This window comes from Phyllobates terribilis, unplaced genomic scaffold (genome assembly GCF_046119375.1).
Source record: "Phyllobates terribilis strain yellow unplaced genomic scaffold, ASM4611937v1 Scaffold_9__5_contigs__length_417890890, whole genome shotgun sequence".
Lineage (NCBI taxonomy): Eukaryota > Metazoa > Chordata > Amphibia > Anura > Dendrobatidae > Phyllobates > Phyllobates terribilis.
Window position 1 is genome coordinate 361,358,734 of NW_027362769.1, and position 23,351 is coordinate 361,382,084.

General features: G+C 46.3%; 5 protein-coding genes across 5 annotated transcripts; 3 read left to right on the forward strand and 2 right to left on the reverse strand.

The window, feature by feature from the left end:
- Positions 1-6,682: 6,682 nt before the first annotated feature.
- Positions 6,683-7,075, reverse strand: LOC141161119 (histone H2A type 1-like). The gene has a single exon (XM_073645893.1). It carries the CDS (start codon positions 7,073-7,075, stop codon positions 6,683-6,685), a length of 393 nt encoding a protein of 130 aa, XP_073501994.1.
- A 335-nt stretch (positions 7,076-7,410) lies between these two features.
- On the forward strand, positions 7,411-7,791 carry LOC141161370 (histone H2B 1.1-like). The gene has a single exon (XM_073646178.1). The coding sequence runs from the start codon at positions 7,411-7,413 to the stop codon at positions 7,789-7,791; it is 381 nt and encodes a 126-aa protein (XP_073502279.1).
- A 4,265-nt stretch (positions 7,792-12,056) lies between these two features.
- Positions 12,057-12,383, forward strand: LOC141161120 (histone H4-like). The gene has a single exon (XM_073645894.1). It carries the CDS (start codon positions 12,072-12,074, stop codon positions 12,381-12,383), a length of 312 nt encoding a protein of 103 aa, XP_073501995.1. The 5' UTR covers positions 12,057-12,071.
- A 3,418-nt stretch (positions 12,384-15,801) lies between these two features.
- LOC141161371 (histone H1.11R-like) lies at positions 15,802-16,457 on the forward strand. Its single transcript, XM_073646179.1, is given in 2 exon segments — positions 15,802-16,243; positions 16,246-16,457. Coding segments are annotated over 2 exon segments (654 nt in total).
- Positions 16,458-22,858: 6,401 nt separating this feature from the next.
- Positions 22,859-23,275, reverse strand: LOC141161121 (histone H3). The gene has a single exon (XM_073645896.1). The coding sequence runs from the start codon at positions 23,267-23,269 to the stop codon at positions 22,859-22,861; it is 411 nt and encodes a 136-aa protein (XP_073501997.1). The 5' UTR covers positions 23,270-23,275.
- Positions 23,276-23,351: the final 76 nt, after the last annotated feature.

Sequence of the window (23,351 nt, forward strand, 5' to 3'; positions counted from 1 at the left end):
CTTTAAGTGGTTCTATCTGGGATAAAGGGGGAGTGTTATAAGGCCTAATGTAGCCATCTTCTTGGTACTCACATACTGTTATAAGTACTGTAGTACAAGAGATTAACCCCTTTCTGACGTGTGACCTAATAGTACGTCATGGTGACCTGGGCCGATTGGACCAATGACTTACTATTAGGTCATATGGCGATCGCGCCCGCACACAAGGCGATTGCCGCTGGGTGTCAGCTGATGGTCACAGCTGACACCCGGTACTATGTGCAGGGAGCGGTCCTGCACCGCTCCCTGCACATTAACCCTCTCAATGCTGCGATCGAAGTCGATCGCATGATTGCGGGGGCAAGGGGAGTTGATCGCAATACTCACCTCCTCCCCCGGCCTCCAGCGCTGTCTGCCGCGGCTTCCCGGATGTTGCCTTGACGACCCATAAAACTGTCCCACTAGTTAACCCCGTTAATGAACATGGTAAAAAAATAAAGCAAAAAACAATGCTTTATCATCATACCGCCAAACCAAAATGGAATAACACCCGATCAAAAAGATGAAATATAAATAAAAATGTTACCGCTGAAACGTCATCTTGTCCCGCAAAAAACAAGCCACCATACAGCTCCATCAGCCAAAAGATAAAGTTATAGATCTCAGAATAAAGCGATGCAAAAAATATTTCTTCTATAAAATATCTTTTATTGTGTAAAAGTGCCAAAACAAAGAAAAACAATATAAATGTGGTTCAACTGTAAACATACTGACCCGAAAAATAAAGCTGCCTTATCAATTTTACCACACGCGGAGCAGAATAATAAAAAAAACAAAAACATAAAAACAGTTCCGGAATAGCTGGTTTTTGTTCTGCCTCCCAAAAATCAGAATAGAAAGCGATCAAAAAATGTCACGTGCCTGAAAATGGTACCAATAAAGAAGTCAACTTATCCCGCAAAAAAACAAGCCGTCACATGACTCGGCCAAAATATTGAAATATTATAGCTCTCAAAATATGGCGATTCAAAAGCTAGATTTTACAAAAAAATGTCTTATTGTGTGACAACTGTCAATCATAAAAACCTGATATGATTCTGGTATCGCTGTAATTGCACCGACCCGAAGAATAAAGTAGTCTAATCACTTAAACCACATGAGGAATGGCATAAAAAATAAACTCTAGGGTTAGGGTTGTGCTAGAGTTAGGGTTAGAATTGTGATTTTTTTTTTTTTCAAAAGTGAAAAAAAAAAAAAAAAAAAATGACGATATGGCAACTAGTGTTGAGTGCAAGTGCTCGCTACTTGAGTTTGCATCGGGTGCTCAGGTATGCACGGAGTATCGCGGGTGCTTGAGTGACATGCTCGAGTCTCCGCCCCATATGCTTTGTGGCCAAGAAAACCTTGTGGGGATTGCCTGCCATGCACGAGCGATCCCCACATGTTTTTTTTTTGGGGGGGGTATCTAATAACTGTGAAACGTGAGCGGGGACTCGAGCACCCGCGATACTTGATGCATACCCGAGTACCCGATGCAAACTCAAGTAGCGAGCACTTGCGCTCAAGACTAATAACATTAGGTCATCATATTGAATAAGTTATCAAATTCTGTGTCGTACCTCCTGGGTTCAAAATGTTCACTCTACCCCTTGATAAAATCCTTGAGGGGTGTAGTTTCCAAAATGGGGTCACTTGTGGGGGGTTTCCACTATTTAGGCACATCAGGGGCTCTTCAAACGTGACATGGCGTCCGCTCTCAATTCCAACCAATTTTGCGTTCAAAAAGTCACACAGTGCTCCTTCCCTTCTGAACCCTGCCTTGTGCCCAAACACTGTATTTTCCCCACATATGGGGTATTGGTGTACTCAGACCCCAAAAATTGTTGTGCAATTTCTACTATCTTCTCCACTTACCCTTGTGAAAATAAAAAAATTGGGGCTAAAACTTCATTTTTGAGGAAATAGAATTTTATTTTCAAGGTTCCATGTCATAAACTTCTGTAAAGCACCTGGGGGTTAAGGGTGCTCACCACACATCTAGATAAGTTCCCTGAGGGGTGTAGTTTCCAAAATAATGTGTCCCTTGTGGGGTTTTTCCACTGTTTAGGCACATCAGGGGCTCTCCAAACGCAACATGGCATCCGCTAATTATACAAGCAAATTTTACATTCAAAAAGTAAAATGGTGCTCCTTCTCTACTTTATTAACTATTTTATAAAACCTACACGCACCAATTGGAGTCATACGCTTTAGTAAAATCACAATAGCTTTATTAGATATACACAATACAAAAAATGATTAAAATCATAAATAGAGGTGTAATTGGAGAGACTCAGTATGTAGTCTCTGCAAGGTAAGGGATACCACATATAATGTAGTGAATCAGTTAGTCATAATCATCATTTCATATACTGTGTATATATATGTAAGTTGTTAATACAACCCCACAAACAAATATTAGTCCCTGCCATCAGCATAGGTAATAGGTGAAGGGCCATATAACTGTGCAACTACATGCTTATTTTCAATATAAGTTATATTAAAAAGACTCACCCATTCTGTTTGTGGTACTCCCACCTAGGAGACACCCTTGGACGCGCGTTTCGCGTTAGTTTTTTCAGCAAGGAGGTACTTACACCGCAATGCTGTGCTCCTTCTTATAATGCAATTCACACTGATTGATCCTCATTGCGCATGCGCGTCGCCCTGCACCCCCGGAAGGAATGAATCCACTTCTGGCATTCACCTAGCGCGCACGTCATAGGGAAATCCCATATTGACGTCACGGACATGCGCACTAGATATGTTGAAGTCATCAATGGATTCCTCCGTGAGAGTGCAACGCGTATGCGCGGGCCGGTCATCAGAGTCCAATATAAGTTGCGCTGCAAGAGGAACAAAGGGTAATGCGTGGACATCCCTTCTTAACAGGTACCATATTCAGTATTCAGCTATTCGGGTCCCATACAGCGCAGGGGGTATATAGATATCTTGTATATAACAATAAACAAAAGTATAAAATGTAAAACATGATTACATAATCTTGAAATTATCCAATCTGCATGATGCGGTGAAAACACACCTGAAGTGAAATGACAAAACCCTAGTGTAAATATATGTGCAATCAGGGTAAAAATCTAAATTAAAATAAAAAATAATAAAATATTACCCCCCATAGACAAGGCAGATACAGCAGATATACTTATAGCCCATGTCCTACATAAACCATTGCTGGACCTGGGATAGAAGACACATCTACCGTTTCCCGTTCCTCAATTAATGTGTTACAACAATAACACCAGTGTGTGAATAGGTGCTTAGATTAAATTCCTCACTAAAATTCATGAGGAATAATAAGACACAAGAGTGATCTACAACAATGTGAAAAATGTTAAAGTAAAGTGATACCACCCTAAAACCCCAAATTTATGGCTTTCGGATGATTCCTAAAGCAAAAAAAGTGTAAGAGAGTGCATGTACCATATGCACATACTGACTGCGTAAGCACATGCGAACAAGCACACATTAAATATATGCTTACATGCAGAATTGTCTAGACTATGTCATGCTAAAACCCCACATTGATATCACTGTATGGAAGACAATGGATAATTCATAAGAGATAAAAGGGGGGAAAGAGAACTAATAATACATATATAAGATCAATAACGTCCATTAGCACCACTATAAATTACTCTTGATGCCACAGTAGGAACATATATTCTCCAATCTTTTACTTCCATTATACAAAAAAGCCTTCCTTAATTTTCAGAGAAAGAATGTACACCATCATTCAACATCTTCATCCTCTTTCCAAGACTTGACTTGCAGCATACAAGAAGAACTTAATGAGCACAGCTAAAATCCAAAACACAAACAGAGACAAACTTAATACAAAATTAAATTAAAAACCCACATAAGGACAATTATCTTATAAAAAGGAGCAAAACTAAGTTTTTCATTTAGTCCTGTCGGGGACATGGTGTCTAAAACAGCAATCCACCTACATTCTTTTTGTGCCAACATGCGTTTCAAATTTTCACCTTCTGATGCCACAGTGCAGGCGGTCAATGCCTCTGACCTTAAGAAACCGTGGATTACTGCCATGATGGATCAGAAAATGTTTGGGCAGGGTTTTTAACATTGATACATCCTCAGCCTTTTGTGCGTTCAGAATGTCTCTAACATGTTCTCGGACGCGAACACGAAGCTGCCTGCTGGTAAGGCCCATATAGATTTTCTGGCAAGGACAAGTAGCATAGTATATCACATATGTGCTTGTGCAAGAAATGTATTGAATAATATCAAAAGTTTTACTGCCATCAGCAGATTTGAAACTATTACTCCTAATATTCTTTTCTTTGCAGGCCAAACACTCATCACAAGGGAAACATCCCCATTTTTGCTTACTGTTATTAAGATTTAACGGGTTATTTGTTTTGGCTATATAATGGCTATCTACCAGTATATCCTTCAATTTTTTTCCCTTTCCTTGATGAGAATAGTGGTGTTTCAGACAGGTGTAACGCTAAGACCGGGTCCGTTTGTAACACTGACCGATGCTTAGAAATAATCTCCTGCATATTCTTCCACTGACAATTGTAAGTAGAAACGAATCTCATCTCAGGGTTCGTCAGTAAGATCTTCTTGGGTTTAAATAATAGATTTTGTCTAGAAATTTTTTTAGCTCTAATATATCCGTTTTTGATTATACGATTGCTATAGCCCCTAGATTTAAATCTTTCTCTTAAGTCAACAGCTTGTGATTCAAATTTCTCCTTTGTTGAGCATATCCGCTTCATCCTGAGGAATTGACCAACCGGGACAGCCCTGATAGTATGATGGGCATGAGCCGACGACGCATGCAATAATGCATTTACTGAAGTGTCTTTCCTATATACGTCAATCTGGATCATGCCCATACTATCAATTTCGATTTGCACATCCAAAAACTCAATTTTTTGCTTGCGTGCCTTATAGGTTAACTTAATGTTATATGAGTTACCATTCAACTCCTCCACAAAACATGCCAGTCCAAGTTCGGTTCCTTGCCATATAAATAAGATGTCATCAATATACCTATGCCAACAGTGCACCTGGTCAATGGTCGAGACCCCCTCTGTATGAAAGACGGATCTCTCCCAGAGGCCAAGGAACAGGTTGGCATAGGATGGGGCACAAGCCACCCCCACTGCTGTTCCTCGTTTCTGCAAGAAAAAACGATCCTTGAACACGAACATGTTATGTGTAAGAATGAAATTTAGCAACTCCAAAATTAATTCACAGATAGGAGCGTCCCAGTTGGAAGTCCCCAGGAAGAAGCGGACAGCGTTAAGTCCATCCTCATGTGAGATGCACGTATAGAGAGATTCAATATCAGCTGTGACTAACCACATATCATGTTCCAACCCAATACCATCCATTTTGGACAGGATATCGGTAGTATCCCGGATATATGATGGTAAAGTTTCCACCATAGGTCTCAAATAAAATTCAATGAATTTACATACAGGGTCACAAAGTCAGTCAATGCCTGAGACGATGGGTCGTCCCGGTGGATTGACTGGATCCTTGTGAACCTTCGGTAGCAGGTAGAACGTTGGTATTTTGGGATACTCCACCAATAAACCGTCCAAAACTTTTTTGGTAATTATACCTTCCTCAAACGCTTTCTGAAGTACAGAGTATAATTTAGATTTGGGAAGGGAGATGGGGCAATGTGATAACTTTTCGTATGTCACTCGGTCATTTAACTGACGTAAAGCCTCCTTTTCATACTTAGCCACTGGCCAGATCACAACATTTCCCCCCTTGTCCGCTGCTTTGATCACCACATCATCCCACGATTTTATTTCTTTTAAAGCTCTACGTTGATGAGAGCTCAAGTTATCATTGGTTATAAACTTAGATAATTTTTTTAAATCTTCAAGAACCAATTTAGTGAAGATTTCTACTTGTGGGCAAGTGTACTAAGGGGAAAGGTCGTAGATCTGGGCATGATAGATTTGGGGAACATACCTGGTCGATCTCCAGATTGTTCTTCTAATAATTCCTCCAAGATTTTTAGAGCTTCATTTTCTGCTGCAGTTGTTAATCCTGTCTCACATCCAGTTTTATTATGTAGTTTTTTATTAACTATTTTGTGTGACATCTCTGATTTAAGGGCATAAAAATTAAAATTTTGAAAGTTGTAGAACTTAACATTTTTGACACATTTCCGTTTTTTCACAAACGCAAGTGATATTGAAGAAGTTTTACCACAATCATGAAGTACAATATGTCACAAAAAAAACTCAGATTCAGCGGGATCCATTGAAGCGTTCCAGAGTAATTATCTCAAAATGACTGTGATTAGAGTTGTAAAACTTGGCCTGGTAATTAACGTGCAAACCACCCTCAGGAGTAAAGGGGTTAAGGAGAACCTATCATGGACAAAAAAAAAATAATAATTTTTAAATCAGTTAGCCAATACTAAATTACAGAATACTGCAGATTATATTGACTACAACATCCAATCAGTTAAGGAAATCGTACAGTAGAGAAAGGATCATGTACACAGATCTATACACAGTCTGGTACACAGGTGTCAGCAGACCCTAGCGTGGACCATCGCCTGCTATCAGCGGTGCCGGCTCTGATGAGGAGGATGTGGTGGCTCTTAGAAGAGCCTTTGGTTGTTCGGACAGATGTGGAGGAGCGGCGCTCACTTGCTCTTGCTCGCCTTGCTGCTCTCGGTCTTCTTGGGCAGCAGCACGGCCTGGATGTTGGGCAGGACGCCTCCCTGGGCAATGGTCACCCCACCCAGCAGCCTGTTGAGCTCCTCGTCATTGCGCACCGCCAGCTGCAGGTGACGGGGGATGATGCGGGTCTTCTTGTTGTCCCGGGCGGCATTGCCGGCCAATTCCAGGATCTCAGCAGTCAGATACTCCAGCACAGCGGCCAGATAGACCGGAGCGCCGGCGCCGACTCTCTCGGCATAATTGCCCTTGCGGAGAAGCCTGTGCACACGGCCGACTGGGAACTGGAGTCCTGCCCGGGATGAGCGGGTCTTTGCCTTAGCACGGACTTTGCCTCCTTGTTTGCCGCGTCCAGACATCGCTGTAATCTTCTCCAAATCAAGACAAAAACACAGAAAGAACTGAACTCTCCAATAATGCCGTTTTTGTCTCCTCAGTCGTCTTTTTATCCGCTGCTGCCCCGACCTCCTACCTTATCATTGGATGGATCTGAAGCCCCCAATGGAGAGCAGACGTGTGGAAACACCAATAAGACGCAGCGGGCGCGGCTTACACGGGTCACGTGACTTTCTTACCCAGTAGGAGAGGAGCAGGCAGCATTGCTCATTTGCATGTGCGTCTATAAATACCGCTGTGCTGGAGGAGCAGGAACATTGTTCTCTCTTCTCGGAGTTGTGATCGCTGTATACGCACCATGCCTGATCCCGCCAAGTCTGCGCCAGCGCCCAAGAAGGGCTCCAAGAAAGCCGTCACTAAGACTCAGAAGAAGGACGGCAAGAACTGTAGGAAGAGCAGGAAGGAGAGCTACGCCATCTACGTGTACAAGGTGCTGAAGCAGGTCCACCCCGACACTGGCATCTCCTCCAAGGCCATGGGCATCATGAACTCTTTCGTCAACGACATCTTCGAGCGCATCGCAGGGGAATCCTCCCGCCTGGCTCACTACAACAAGCGCTCCACCATCACCTCCCGGGAGATCCAGACCGCCGTGCGCCTGCTGCTGCCCGGAGAGCTGGCCAAGCACGCCGTGTCCGAGGGCACCAAGGCCGTCACCAAGTACACCAGCGCCAAGTGATCTGCTCCGTCTGCTGCTCCGCCATCACCCCAAAGGCTCTTCTAAGAGCCACCACCCCGTCTACATCAGAGCTGTGGCTGCTCCTGTGTCCTCTCCCGTCTACATCAGAGCTGTGGCTGCTCCTGTGTCCTCTCCCGTCTACATCAGAGCTGTGGCTGCTCCTGTGTCCTCTCCCGTCTACATCAGAGCTGTGGCTGCTCCTGTGTCCTCTCCCGTCTACATCAGAGCTGTGGCTGCTCCTGTGTCCTCTCCCGTCTACATCAGAGCTGTGGCTGCTCCTGTGTCCTCTCCCGTCTACATCAGAGCTGTGGCTGCTCCTGTGTCCTCTCCCGTCTACATCAGAGCGGTGGCTGCTCCTGTGTCCTCTCCCGTCTACATCAGAGCGGTGGCTGCTCCTGTGTCCTCTCCCGTCTACATCAGAGCGGTGGCTGCTCCTGTGTCCTCTCCCGTCTACATCAGAGCGGTGGCTGCTCCTGTGTCCTCTCCCGTCTACATCAGAGCGGTGGCTGCTCCTGTGTCCTCTCCCGTCTACATCAGAGCGGTGGCTGCTCCTGTGTCCTCTCCCGTCTACATCAGAGCGGTGGCTGCTCCTGTGTCCTCTCCCGTCTACATCAGAGCGGTGGCTGCTCCTGTGTCCTCTCCCGTCTACATCAGAGCGGTGGCTGCTCCTGTGTCCTCTCCCGTCTACATCATAGCTGTGGCTGCTCCTGTGTCCTCTCCCATCTACATCAGAGCTGTGGCTGCTCCTGTGTCCTCTGCCGTCTCCATCAGCTGTGGCTGCTCCTGTGTCCTCTCTCGTCTCCATCAGAGCTGTGGCTGCTCCTGTGTCCTCTGCCGTCTCCATCAGAGCTGTGGCTGCTCCTGTGTCCTCTCCCGTCTCCATCAGAGCTGTGGCTGCTCCTGTGTCCTCTCCCGTCTCCATCAGAGCTGTGGCTGCTCCTGTGTCCTCTCCCGTCTCCATCAGAGCGGTGGCTGCTCCTGTGTCCTCTCCAGTCTCCATCAGAGCTGTGGCTGCTCCTGTGTCCTCTCCCGTCTCCATCAGAGCTGTGGCTGCTCCTGTGTCCTCTCCCGTCTCCATCAGAGCTGTGGCTGCTCCTGTGTCCTCTCCCGTCTCCATCAGAGCTGTGGCTGCTCCTGTGTCCTCTCCCGTCTCCATCAGCTGTGGCTGCTCCTGTGTCCTCTCCCATCTACATCAGAGCGGTGGCTGCTCCTGTGTCCTCTCCCGTCTCCATCAGAGCTGTGGCTGCTCCTGTGTCCTCTCCCGTCTACATCAGAGCTGTGGCTGCTCCTGTGTGCTCTCCCATCTACATCAGAGCGGTGGCTGCTCCTGTGTCCTCTCCCGTCTCCATCAGAGCTGTGGCTGCTCCTGTGTCCTCTCCCGTCTACATCAGAGCTGTGGCTGCTCCTGTGTCCTCTCCCGTCTCCATCGGAGCTGTGGCTGCTCCTGTGTCCTCTCCCGTCTACATCGGAGCTGTGGCTGCTCCTGTGTCCTCTCCCGTCTACATCAGAGCTGTGGCTGCTCCTGTGTCCTCTCCCGTCTACATCAGAGCTGTGGCTGCTCCTGTGTCCTCTCCCGTCTACATCAGAGCTGTGGCTGCTCCTGTGTCCTCTCCCGTCTCCATCAGAGCTGTGGCTGCTCCTGTGTCCTCTGCCGTCTACATCAGAGCTGTGGCTGCTCCTGTGTCCTCTCCCGTCTACATCAGAGCTGTGGCTGCTCCTGTGTCCTCTCCCGTCTACATCAGAGCTGTGGCTGCTCCTGTGTCCTCTCCCGTCTACATCAGAGCTGTGGCTGCTCCTGTGTCCTCTCCCGTCTCCATCAGAGCTGTGGCTGCTCCTGTGTCCTCTCCCGTCTACATCAGAGCTGTGGCTGCTCCTGTGTCCTCTCCCGTCTCCATCAGCTGTGGCTGCTCCTGTGTCCTCTCCCGTCTCCATCAGAGCTGTGGCTGCTCCTGTGTCCTCTCCCGTCTTCCCGATGTGTCTGGTTTCTCTGCGCAGCCCGGGTCTCTATCACAGGGTAAATAACGGGGAGAATGATAACAAAATGCTGAACAGGCTAAAGGTGACGTCTGATTCTGGTGTTTGCTTCTTCAGAGCTCAGTGGCACTTTTAGCAATGAAATAATCATTTCTGATGACCGTTCAGTGGTTCGGTTTAATTCAGGATTCTCGCGTTTCTCCAAATTTAACTTTTTCTTTATGTTGTATTTTTCCATCGTGATCTGGAAGGTGAGATTGGTCTGAGTTCTTTTATAGAATATATGGAACAATTCACTTTACAGCGGAAGAAGTTACATAATTACGTTTAGATGCTGCAGACATTGCACAATGAGCGGGAAATTTAAACTCCCTAGCAAATCTCTGTTAAGCCAATCAGCAGAGAAAGGTGCTAAAATGGCCAATGGTTAACAAGTTTGAAGTTCCCGCTCAGTGGCTGATGGCTTTTTCGGTTCTTTGTCTTCATATAACACGTGGTCCCAGGATTGACCGATATCTGGAAATTTGCTTGTGTTGAGCGATCACTGGTCGCTTACGCCCATACAGGGGTCTGTAGATTTTCAGATTAGAGGAGCAGTATCCGCTTTCTGTAATACGAGACCCGGGTTCAGCTTCTCTACGATTTCGTGGATATAAAGAGTGAATCTGCGTTATCCAGATGCTGTGATGTGCCCCGTGTGTCTGACCTGGAGACGATCAGATCTCCCTTTATCTTCAGGACTTTACATCACAATCCGTATTGTGGCCGACGATATAATGGCCAAGGACACATCCTATAAGAGACATTTCATGGAAAGGCTACCCCTACTTTTCCAAGCAAAATCCCACCATATCTCCCGGATCATCTCCCCAGCAGTGTATTCCAGTAATCCATGTACAGATCAATTCTACAGCTACAGGCAGGAGGTTTGTGACAGGACATGTACGATCATTACACTCTGTAAGACTCAGGATCCTATAGGTCAGACATGCCGTGAGATGAGATTCACATCCTCCTCACAGGAGCTTTTTTTGTATAGATTTCTGCTCCTTCACTTGTCCTCCCCCGCTTTATCCAGTGTCAGGACGGGCAGCTCTCAGGCAATAAATCCACATGTAGAAGCTCCAAGTATGAAGAAGGGGAACAATGAATTCGTAGTAGAGAAATAACCCAATACAATCTCTAGATAAGATCCTCTAATACCAGATGTAGTAATGTATAACGAATATAGGGGATCGCGGTGGAGACTATTCAATGCGACAAATTGAGAAACCAAAAACATTAAGACTCAGTCAGAAGTAAGCATCAATCACTCTGGATAAATAAGCAAACTTGAAGATAGAGAGCCCACAAAATATTAGGTGCAATCAATCCTTTGGAAAGCAAAGTGTTAATATGATATGAGATAATCGAAATGCAAAAAGCTCCGATCACAAATCTGACTAAGAAGATGAAGTCTCCCCGGGGAGAAGTGGCCTCTGTGCTGTCAGTGCAGCTGCCGCCTCTTACAGGTTGTTGTTCCTGCAGGATATGGGGAGATATTAGCGGCTGGGCTCAATCAGGAAGACGGATGAGATGAGATCTTGGTTCTGGATCCTTTTCTATCATTATTATGGGACAATTGATTGTCCTAATGTAGTTTGTACAAAAGAAAGGAATACGAGGAAGCAAATGGACAGCAGTAAGAGGTGTCTGACATGTGCAATCTAACACCGGGTCCCAACTCTGCAGCAAAGTCATCAATGAGAGAAAAGGAATCATTGTCTGGAGAAAAGAAAAGACAAATACTCGGGCTATGCTTTGTTGCTGTGATGAGAGTCACCATTACTAATTGCAATGTTCCTAGTGCCGAAAATATAAAGAGTTGAGCTCCTGCAACTGTAGGAAGAGCCTAGAATAAAGAGGGAGAGGTTTCATCATTTTTAAATGTAGGTTACTATTCTCTATTGAAACCTATGATAATCTGAGATTATTGAGGATTGGCCTGTATCAGGCTCAGTGTATATACAGGGTAAAATATATCCTGTGCTGTTGCCTGTAATATCGGTAGTTGTCACAGCCTGGGAAGATAATATTATAATAGAAGCTGGAAAGAACTGCAGAAACTGCACAATGAGCGGGAAATTCAAACTCCCCAACAGTTCTGTGTTCAGCCAATCAGCAGAGGAAGGAGGAGCTAATGTAGATTCTGTAAGACCCGCCCGGGAACCTCCTCCTCTCTGCAGTCCTCTCTCTGGTCCACCTATAGGCTATATAAAAAAGGAATCAGTGACGTTTCAGCATTGATTTCTGCTCTCTAAGGGAAGATGTCTGGTCGCGGTAAAGGAGGGAAAGGTCTCGGGAAGGGCGGTGCCAAGCGGCACAGGAAGGTGCTCCGTGAGAACATCCAGGGCATCACCAAGCCTGCCATCCGCCGTCTCGCTCGCAGAGGAGGCGTCAAGCGCATCTCCGGCCTCATCTATGAAGAGACTCGCGGTGTCCTGAAAGTCTTTCTGGAGAACGTGATCCGTGACGCCGTCACCTACACCGAGCACGCCAAGAGGAAGACCGTCACCGCTATGGACGTGGTGTACGCGCTCAAGCGCCAGGGCCGCACTCTCTACGGCTTCGGAGGTTAATTGTATTCTCTGCTCCATCCTGACAACCCAAAGGCTCTTTTCAGAGCCACCACATCTTCTAGATGAGAGGCTACAATCTCCTGTTGTGGAATAATCCCTGTGCTTGTGTGAATGCCAGTACAAGCTTTATACGCTGTTCAATAGGAATTAATTTGATGACTCCTTATTGAGAAAGACGTTTCAGAATTCTGGCACTGAAGAGTTATTACCATTAATAGTGTGTTTTTGGAATGATCTAAAGTCTATGAGCGGTTCACTGCGTCCTATACAGGAATCTGTAGATCTCCCGAGTTATGGAAGCAGTATCCGCTTTCTGTAATACAAGGTACATTCCTGCTCCCATCAGTAGCGATGTTCCGAGTGCTGCTCGGAGAAAACCTTGAATGACGGAGTGAAGTTTATTCTCTATGGAGACCTAAGATCCTGTGATTTAGGACTGGGCTTGTATCCGGCTCGGTTTATATGCAGAGTACGATGCCCCCTGGTCTCTGTATCCTCAGTGGGGGAGAGCTGCCCCCAGACCAGATTGCGATCTCCGCTACATAAAAAGGAGCCGGAAATAATCAGACGGACAAAATACAGCTACTGAGCGGGAAACGCAAAACCGCTAACGGATCTGTGATCATCCAATGACCAAAAGACATAGGCAGACGCCGACCACTACCCGATACAGAGGGGTTCCTCCATTTAACTCCTTAGTGACCATGTGTCTGCTTGTAAACTCCTGAAATATACTGGTGCCTTGTCTGTTCTCTTTGTGCAGCCCCCACTGATTTCTGGAGATGTTCTCTCTTACTGGTCTTATGTGGCAGATAATACATATAATGAACTATCGGCGTGGCTCCTGCAGCGTGTGAGATTCATACCCCCACGCAAATTAAATACAGTGCAGGCTGTTCTATGTACGGCACACACTGCTTTATATACTTTACAAGCTACTCTAAATACTTTATAAGTTGCTCTATATACTTTAAATGCTGCTTTTCATACTGTATTGACAACTGTATATACTGTACACACTGCTCTATATACTGTACAGGCTGCTCTATATACTGTACACATTGCTCTATATACTGTACACTGCTCTATATACTGTACAGGCTGCTCTATATACTGTACACTCTGCTCTATATACTGTACACTGCTCTATATACTGTACAGGCTGCTCTATATACTGTACACACTGCTCTATATACTGTACATACTGTTCTATTATCAGTGACACTTATAAGGCTGCTGATCTGGGCTGTACAGATGTGGAGTTGTGCAGTCTGTGCACTATATACAGATGTGCTCTGTGTATAGAAGCTGCATTTTGTGTCTTCTGTCAGTATTTCACCTTTTGCACAATAGTGGGGTCACATACATACATTAATATCTCACAGTTATCTCACCGGAGATGTTTATGTGTTTGATTGGGGGATGAGTCGCATTGTGAAGCTGGCGCCTTATCAGAGCTCTTCCCTCCCTTACCTGCTGCAGAGTCACAGCTTCACACAGGGTCAGACACGATATTACCCAGGTGATTGTGTGGCGCCCCTGAAGGTTCGGACCCCACAGAGTTATTGCATCTCACCAAGAGATGTGGTACCTCACTCTCAGGTAAGGAAGGAGTATTGCTCAGGAACTTAACACTACATCCACTACACCACATTTCCGGGGGACAGGGCGATAATGCTCCTACGTAGAGCACAAGTGTCCCTGATCCCTGGCTTGAGTGGGGGGAACCACCTAGAGAGGGGGAACTAGGTAGTGGATGGGTGGAGGACGTAGATCCTGGGAGCACTGTAGTAGGAGGTATAAAAACAAGGAACCATCTTAATTCAGTGTAGTCAGTCAGAGGAGGAAAGTGACAGGAGCAGGGGCTCTGCATGAGCTCTGCTCCACAGGCAGGCCTAGTTAAGAGGCCTGAGCCTGAAAGGAGTGAAGAGAGGAGAGGGAGCAGGACGGCTCCAGGAATAAGGAGAGAAGTGACCCTAGGGGTACGGGCCGTGCAGCAAGCCACCCGTACGCCTGCCGCTGCGAGGAGGTAGGGGGGTCAGGCCAGAAGAAGGGAACCGGGTCCCTCAACCAGCAGAGACTACAGGGCTCAACTGGGAACCGGAGGCTGCAGCACTTCAAGTACAGCAAGCCGTCCACACCAGCCACTAGGAAAGTAGCCACATAGGGCCAGGGGACGGAACACACGTCGCCCGCCAAGGCCCAAGGACACTGGACAGAGGTGCCGCTACGTGTAAGGTACAAAACGAGAGGCCAGAGAGGACACACTGAAGGGGATCCTGATAAATGATCCAGAGATACCTGAGGGTCGACCGTGCCCCTTACTGCGTGAGTACAGGGCGCCGTGGGCTCTTACACTGGCCCTGCAACTGGAACTACTTAAACCATGAGTAAAGGATCTGGGACCGCATCATCTGGGCTCTGTGATCATTCTTGCACCGCAACACATTGCACCATCACCACCATCATCCATACAGGCTGCCCTGAAGCTACACTCTTCCTTTGGGGAGTTACACTACCTTGCTGCACATACCACCAGCTTCAGCGGACTGCTTTGCAACGGCGATTCCCAATAACCGCATTCCACAGGTGGCGTAGTCGGACTATTTAAACCAGATACACATAGACTACCCCTGGTTTGACCGCCCTGGGTCACGGACCGGGTCGCCGCCACAGTGACTACAACCCCCAGCATCTACAAGGTCCGGCTCCGGGTACCCCACGGTCCAGGGGGGCGCGTCAATTGCAATCAGCCCCCTATGTGGATCATCTACTGATGTGGATAAGTGTTCACCCCCCAATACTCTGCACATTCGGGGTGTACTTATATTACAGGTCAGGGAGGTGGCAGTCAGCGGAGGCCATCGCCTGTGTTACCCTTCTGGGCTCTCAGCAGCTCCAGGTCGTCCCCACAACGTACAATCCGCTTCCTGTACGATGTATATTGTAGTAAAGATCCCTGTGATGGTGACAAGAGCCGGGAATAGGAGGAACGAGCTCCCGCAGCAGTTTTATCTCCCCGGATACACAGTGATGCGCAGATCGGGAGGACGGCGGCGATGATCCCAGGACCTCCTCTCAGCCCTTTCCCGGCATCTCTGCTGGTGACGGCTACAAACGGTCAGTGGAGATAATGGAGAAGAGGAAGCGAGGGAGAAAGCGCGCTCTGCTGTCCGGTGTTAGCCGGCAAAGGGCTTTTATCCAGGGCAGGGAAGCACAAGGGGAGAGCGGAGCTTCACTCGGGATCAGCTAGAAGGAGGCGGTGCCTGTGCTCAGTGTCAGCCAATAGATGCTCAGGACTATGCAGTTCAGCAGCCAATCAGTGAGCAGTAAGCCTGTACATATAACAGGCGCCGCCAGCTCCGGCCTCAGTGTTTTCCTATCACGAGATATTTGTGTTCTAGTTCCACAGCACACGATGGCAGAGACCGCACCAGCCGCCGCTCCCCCTCCCGCAGAACCGGCCGCCAAATCCAAGAAGCAGCCGAAGAAATCCGCCGCCGGGGGTGCCAAGAAAAGCAAGAAACCCTCCGGTCCCGACGTCTCCGATCTGATCGTGAAAGCCGTGTCCGCCTCTAAGGAGCGCAGTGGGGTGTCTCTGGCCACCCTGAAGAAGTCTCTGTCTGCCGGAGGATACGATGTAGAGAAGAACAACAGCCTCCTGAAGCTGGCCGTCAAGTCTCTGGTCACAAAGGGCGCCCTCCTCCAGTTGAAGGGCAGCGGCGCCTCCGGGTCCTTCAAGCTGAACAAGAAGCAGCAGGAGACTAAGGACAAAGCGGCCAAGAAGAAGTCAGCAGCTGCGGCCAAGCCCAAGAAACCCGCTGAAGCCAAGAAAGCTGCCAAGTCTCCGAAGAAGCCAAGAAGGCTCCGACCACGGCCAAGAAGAGCCCGAAAAAGGCCAAGAAGCCCGCAGCAGCAGCCAAGAAGGCGACCAAGAGCCCCAAGAAGCCAAAGTCCGCCCCGAAGCCCAAGAAGGTGACGAAGAGTCCAGCTAAGAAGGCGGCCAAACCCAAAGCTGCCAAGAGTCGTGCTAAGAAGGCTGCTAAAGCCAAGAAGCCCGCAGCTAAGAAATAAGCCAAAGGCACCCTGTTATTACACCACAAAGGCTCTTTTCAGAGCCACCACCTTGTCCCCTCCAGAGCTGTATTATCAGAGCCACCACCATGGCCCCGGCAGAGCTGTATGATCAGAGTCTCCACCTTGTCCCCGGCAGAGCTGTATGATCAGTGCCATCACCTTTTCCCCTGCAGAGCTGTATGATCAGTGCCACCACCTTGTCCCCAGCAGAGGTGTGTAATAAGCCACCACTTTGTCTCCGGCAGAGCTGTATGATCAAAAAGAAGGAAGGGGCCGATGTCCTCCGGAATTTTTGCCGTTTGTTCCATGATACTAATCAGTCATTACTAGTGATGAGCGAGCATGCTCGGTACTCTCCCGAGCATCTCAGTACTCGAGATGCTCGGAGCTCACCGAGTACTTTCGAGATTCTCGGCGGGAGCTCGGGTCCCCGTCCTGCATGTTTGGCGCTATTTAGAGCACCAATCATGCAGGGATTGTCTGCCACTCACTGTAATGTCACAGCCATGGTGGTTGTGGCATTACATTGATTGCCCAAATCGATGGGAACAGTGCTCACAGTGAAACATGAAAAGCCGGCAATTCATCAGCGGCATACACCGGTACCCGACAATTTAGAACAGAAAGAATAGAGCATCACACATAGATTAGATAGATAGAAACATGTCAGTCACATATATAATAAGTACAGTGACAGTGTTGGTTACTGTACTTGTTATTTAGTGTTAAAATAAAGGATTTATTAAAAAAAAAAATGGCGTAGGGTTCCCCATAATTTTAGTCTCTAGCGGAGGTTAAGAAGACGGCTGGGGCAGATGTTTGAAGCATGGGAAGGGGGTAATACCCACAGAGCTTCCCAGTCTACTAATATCAGCCCCCAGCTAAATACCTAGCCTTTACCAGCTATTAAAATGGGGGACCCCCAAAAAAATGACGTGGGGTTCCCTCTTTTTAAATAGCTAGCAAAGGCTAGGCAGACAGCTGGGGGCTGATATTAATAGCCCAGGAAGAGTGCCATGAATATTGGCCCCCTGCCAGGCTAGAAACACCAGCCGTCAGCTGCCCCAGAAATGGCGCATCCATAGGATGTGGCAATTCTGGCACTTAGCCTCGCTCTTCCCACTGCCCTGTTGCGGTGGCAGGGGGTAATAGGGCTGGGGTTGATGTCAGCTTATAATGCCAGCTGACATCAAGCCCAGGTTAGTAATGGAGAAGCGTCTATAAGACACCCCCATTACTAACCCCATAGTCAAAGTTAAAAAAACACAAACATCCAGAATAATGTCCTTTAATTGAAATAAACACACAATTCTTGAATGTTCTAAATTAAACCATGCCATCACGCCCATTCCAGCTGAAGCCAACGGTCTCCTGCAATAAAAATAAAATAATAAAGTAACCTCATCATTAACTTTCCATGGTTCCCAGGACAGCTTCAGCTCTGCTACATTCACATGACAGGCTGGATCGCAGCCGAAAGCTGCCATCCAGCTTGCCATGCCGCAGACAGTAAGAAACGCAGGCATGCTTGCGCTCCTCAGTGTCTGGCTGTGACGGCATCCAGATGAGCCGAGTTCATGTCCAATGAACTCAGCTCACCTCATGCACGTCACTGACAGCGTGGGAAAATTCTCCTGCGCTTGCGGTGAGCGTGAGAGAATTCTCCTGCACTCTCCGCGGTCATGTCTAATATTGGCGTGACCCCATGAATTTCAGGCTTAGGGCCAGCTGATAATACCAAGCTGGCCCTAACCCCTTTATTACCCAGTGAGCCACCGCAAGAGTGCCCTGGATGAGTTGGTTACAACACCAGAAGATGGCACTTCTATGAACGCACCATTTTCTGGGGTGACTGCAGACTGCAATTTGCAGCAGGGGCGGGGGGGGGGTCAGAAAGCTTGGGCCTCCCTGCGCTGCGGTTTCCAGCCCCCAGCTGCCTAGTTGTACTTGGCTGGACACAAAAATAGGGCGAAGCCCCACGTGTTTATTTTTTTTTTCATTATTTCATGAATTTTATGAAATAATAATAAAATTAGGGCTTCCCTATATTGTTGTGTCCGGCCAGGTACAAATAGGCAGCTGTTGGTTGGGGGCAGCCCGTTCCTGCCTGCTGTACCTGGCTGGACACAAAAATAGGGCGAAGCCCCACGTCAATTTTTTTTTATTTCATGAAATTCATGAAATAATTTTAAAAAAATTGACGTGTGGCTTCGCCCTATTTTTGTGTCCAGCCAGGTACAGCATCCAGGAACGGGCTGCCCCCAACCACCAGCTGCCTATTTGTACCTGGCCGGACACTACAATATACGGAAGCCCTTTTTTTTTTTATTCTTTCATGAATTTCATGAAATTATTTAAAAAAAAAAAATGTGGGACTTTGCCCTATTGATGTGTCCAGCCAGGTACAACTAGGCTGCTGTGGGCTGGAATCCGCAGCGCAGGGAGGCCCAAGCTTTCTGCCCCCCCCCCCCCCCCCGCTACAAATTGCAGTCCGTAGCCACCCCAGAAAATGGCGCGTTCATAAAAGTGCCATCTTCTGGCACTGTACCCAACTCATCCAGGGCCCTGGTGCAGTGGCTCACTGGGTAATAAAGGGGTTAGGGCCAGCTTGGCATTATCAGATGGCCCTAAGCCCGAAATTCATGGGGTCACGCCAATATCAGACATGACTGCCATGAATATCTAGTAAAGCATTTAAAAAAAAACACAACATCCAGAATAAAGTCCTTTAATTGTAATAAACACACAATTTTTTAATGTTCTAAATTAAACCATACTTACCGTCATGCCCATTCCAGCTGAAGCCAATGTCTTCTGCAATAAAAGTAAAATAATAAAGCAACCTCATCCTTACCTTTCCATGGTTCCCAGGACAACTTCATCTCTGCAACATGCACATGACAGGCTGGACCGCTGCAGAACGCTGCCATCCACTTACCATGCCACAAACACTGAGAAGCGCAGGCATGCTTGCTCTCCTCAGTGTCTGGCTGTGACGGCATCCAGATGAGCCGACAATGAACTCAGCTCACCTCATGCACGTCACTGACAGCGTGGGAAAATTCTGCTGCGTTTGCGGTGAGCGTGAGAGAATTCTCCCCCAGTTGGTGTCTGGGGGAGTTATTCCCTTCAGTGCTATTATAAATGTGCAGAGGTAGTTTGACTACAGCTCTGTTGTGGGTTTCCCTAGATAATGTTATCTTACACTTCGAACAATCCCCATCCCCTTCTTTCAAGGGTTTCAAGGGCAGTATCTCGTTTCTGTATATTCCCCGCACATTGTTAGGGGAGAGTTACGTATCTTGTATTACAGAAAGAGTATACTGGTCCCTTGATCCGGGAAATCTGGAGATTCCTATATGGAATCAAGCGAGCAGTGATCGCTCAACACAAACTTCCCGATTTCGGTTCATCCTGAAACTTTACAGAAAGACAGAACAGGAAAAGTCATTAGTCTCTGAGCGGGAACTTTAAATCAACATGATTAGCTCCTCCCCTTCCTCTGCTGATTGGCTGAACACAGGATGGTTAAGGAGTTTGAATTTCCCGCTCATTGTAGTTTCTGAAGTTTCAAAATGTAAAGATGTAACTTCTTCTGCTGTGAAGAGAAGTGTCCGGTCTATACATAAACCCCACTAACCACAATCTCATGTAATCGCCTTCCAGATCACGGTGGAGTCATTGAATACATTTTATATTTGGAGAATCAACGTGAGAATCAAGATAATTTAGAAATATAAAAGTGAGTTATAATTTTGAATAGGAGTAAACTTGAGACGTAGCACTCGCATGCCTTCTTCCGGGGAAGAAGTTGAGAATTTTGCTATGGTGATTTAAATATAGGGGTGCTGAAGTGAATATTAATGAGCCGCACACAACTAGGCCCCTGAGTACTGTTATTATTGGGGAGCAAAATTATAAAGCTATTGATTATTGCCCCCACAGCTCATCAGAAATTACAATATTTACTTTCTCCTAATACTTGTATTTTAATTGGCAGAGATCATAAAACTCAGATATCACTTGTTTCTTCAGATGAGGATTAACACTCAGAGAACACGAATTGTTATCTTCTCATAGAAAATAATGACAGCAGCTCAGATGGATAAAATAAAACGGAACGGTATAATCATTTTGAGCATCTGATTTATTCTCAGTCCAATAGTCCCATATCCAATGGAGAATCTAATAATGGTATGGGAGTGGGATAAATAATTAAACGGGCCACAGAGCAGTTGATAAACTATTTAATGCAGACTTGTAAATGTTACCTTCTGGAAGACTCTGCATTCCAAAAAAACAAGGGAAAAACTATTGAAAGCATTCCATAACCTGTCATTCCTCAATTGATGGAGCTGCAGGATGACGGACTGATGGGGCGCTCCGATCTGAGAGAGTAAGCTCTAACTTGTCATAGTTTAATCACTGATAAATTTGATATACAGTAGGAGACAGATGTCTTGATGAATATTGAAAGGGCAACAATGAGGCAGACTGAGGCGTTCACTAACTTACAGGGAAACAACAGTCTGCAGATATTTAATAAAAATAAGCTTAGCGGACTATTGATATTAGCTGTGCAAAACCATCTCCTATCTCTAAGCCGCTGGGGAAATATAACTGTAAAAGACCGAACCCCTTCTGCTATTAGAGGAAAAATCCATAAACGCCATTTTTTTCATACAATTAGTAAAAAAAGCTAAGCAATATATGAATCCCATTATCCCACAAAGAGGATCTATTCCTAATCATAAGTCGTAACAATAATTTTGTTAATTCTATATACACAGTAGGAACTCTATACCTGCACAGGAAAAAAAAGTCAAACTAAATTTAACCCATAGAAAGCACTATTTGGAGAAATATATTTCACCAATCTCAACAAAATCATTTTCTAGATCTGATGATGCTTTCCATGGAAAAAATATGTATCATCCGAAAAAACAGCCTGCCAACCTCGATTAATCATTTCAATAAGCAGCGCACATCATTTAAACTACAACTGGCTAAATGGGAATAAGTATAATCTGAAAATCAGAGGAATACCAGAATCAGTGACTCCAGATACATATCTCCATATCTCTATATTGCAAACACGATCACTCATCACTCCGGAATAACCAACCCATAAAGTTGTTTTACAAGCGTACAGAATGAGATCACACTAGAAAAATGCCTTAGTGGGTAGCTCATAACATCTTACATCAAATACCCATTAAAAGATAAGCTTTATTAGTTCCAATAAAAACAAGCCCAACACTAAAGCGTACAGAATGCCCAAGAAAAAAAATATATAAATGTCGAAGGAGGCTCGGAAACAATAATTGTTTCCTTTAATCATTTTCCATAAGGAGTAAACTACTGGCACTAACAGAATTCCAAAAAAGAGATACCGGCTCCTATACTTCCATTCTCCTCAAAGACCTCTACAATACACTTTTCCCTGGGGAATCCTTTAAAAGCACTACAAAGGAACTTTTCCAAGCAGGAATTAAATACCAATGGCTGCTGTCAGCAACCCTACAGATAAATTACCATAACAAAATGCTCTTCATTTCTTTCCCCGATGAAGTCAAGCAACAACGTCTCAACATTTACTCCTATTCAAAAGAATAACTATCTTATCGTGATTCTCGCTTTATTTCTCCAAATATACAATGTATTAAGTGACTCCACCGTGGTCTAGAGGTGATTACATGAGATTGTGCTCTGTGGAGTTTATCTATACACCGGATACTTCTCTTCACAGCAGAAGTTACAATACATTTAGAAGCTGCAAAAAATACAATCAGGGTAAATTAAAGCTCCCTAACCGTCCTGTGTTCATCCAATCAGCAGAAGAAGGGGAAGAGCCAAGTCTGTCAAAGAATTTGAAATTCCTGCTAATTGGATGATGGCTTTTTTTTTTTATGTCTCTGTAACCCTTAGTTTCAGGACTGGGGGATATCAAATAATTTGCTTGTGTTGAGCGATCACTGGTCGCTTGAGCTGCATAGAGAAATCTCTAGTGTTACTTGATCAAGGGACCAGTATCCGATTTCTGTAACACAAGGTGCATATCTCTACGCCTAACAATGTTCCGGTAATATAAAAATCAACGAGGAACTGCAATTTAAAGAACCTTGAAAGAAAGGGGTGGGGGACTGTCCAAATCGTAGGTTATTCTCTAGCGAAATCTACAACAGAGATATAAGTAAACTATTTCTGCACTTATAACGGCATTGAAGGGAATAACTCCATCGAGATACCTATAACGGACTGAGCAGAGAACTGATGTTACTAAGCAGAAGTGAACACTCAGCAGAATATGAAGCAGATGTGAGGGATCAGCTCGTTATTATGGAGGATTTGGTGGCTCTGAAAAGAGCCTTTGTTATAGTCAGACGTGTAGGACGGATCTAAGCTCTCTCCCCACGGATCCGGCGGGCCAGCTGGATGTCTTTGGGCATGATGGTGACCCTCTTAGCGTGGATCGCGCACAGATTTGTGTCCTCAAACAGCCCCACCAGATAAGCCTCGCTGGCCTCCTGCAGGGCCATGACGGCCGAGCTCTGGAAGCGGAGATCGGTCTTGAAGTCCTGGGCGATTTCTCTCACCAGGCGCTGGAAGGGAAGCTTACGGATCAGCAGCTCGGTGGACTTCTGGTAACGGCGGATCTCACGGAGAGCGACTGTCCCTGGCCGGTAGCGGTGAGGCTTCTTCACTCCGCCAGTGGCGGGAGCGCTTTTCCTGGCGGCCTTAGTGGCCAGCTGCTTGCGGGGAGCTTTCCCTCCGGTGGATTTACGAGCGGTCTGCTTAGTTCTGGCCATAGCTCTGTATAGAGGAGAACAGAAGTGATGAGAGGAGCGGAGAGAGCGGGATATTTATACTCCTCTGCTCCTGTTACCGCGT

Excerpts from the sequence above, each read along its gene's own strand:
- LOC141161119 (XM_073645893.1), bottom strand. The coding sequence starts at position 7,075 with ATGTCTGGACGCGGCAAACAAGGAGGCAAAGTCCGTGCTAAGGCAAAG.
- LOC141161370 (XM_073646178.1), top strand. The coding sequence starts at position 7,411 with ATGCCTGATCCCGCCAAGTCTGCGCCAGCGCCCAAGAAGGGCTCCAAG.
- LOC141161120 (XM_073645894.1), top strand. The coding sequence starts at position 12,072 with ATGTCTGGTCGCGGTAAAGGAGGGAAAGGTCTCGGGAAGGGCGGTGCC.
- LOC141161121 (XM_073645896.1), bottom strand. The coding sequence starts at position 23,269 with ATGGCCAGAACTAAGCAGACCGCTCGTAAATCCACCGGAGGGAAAGCT.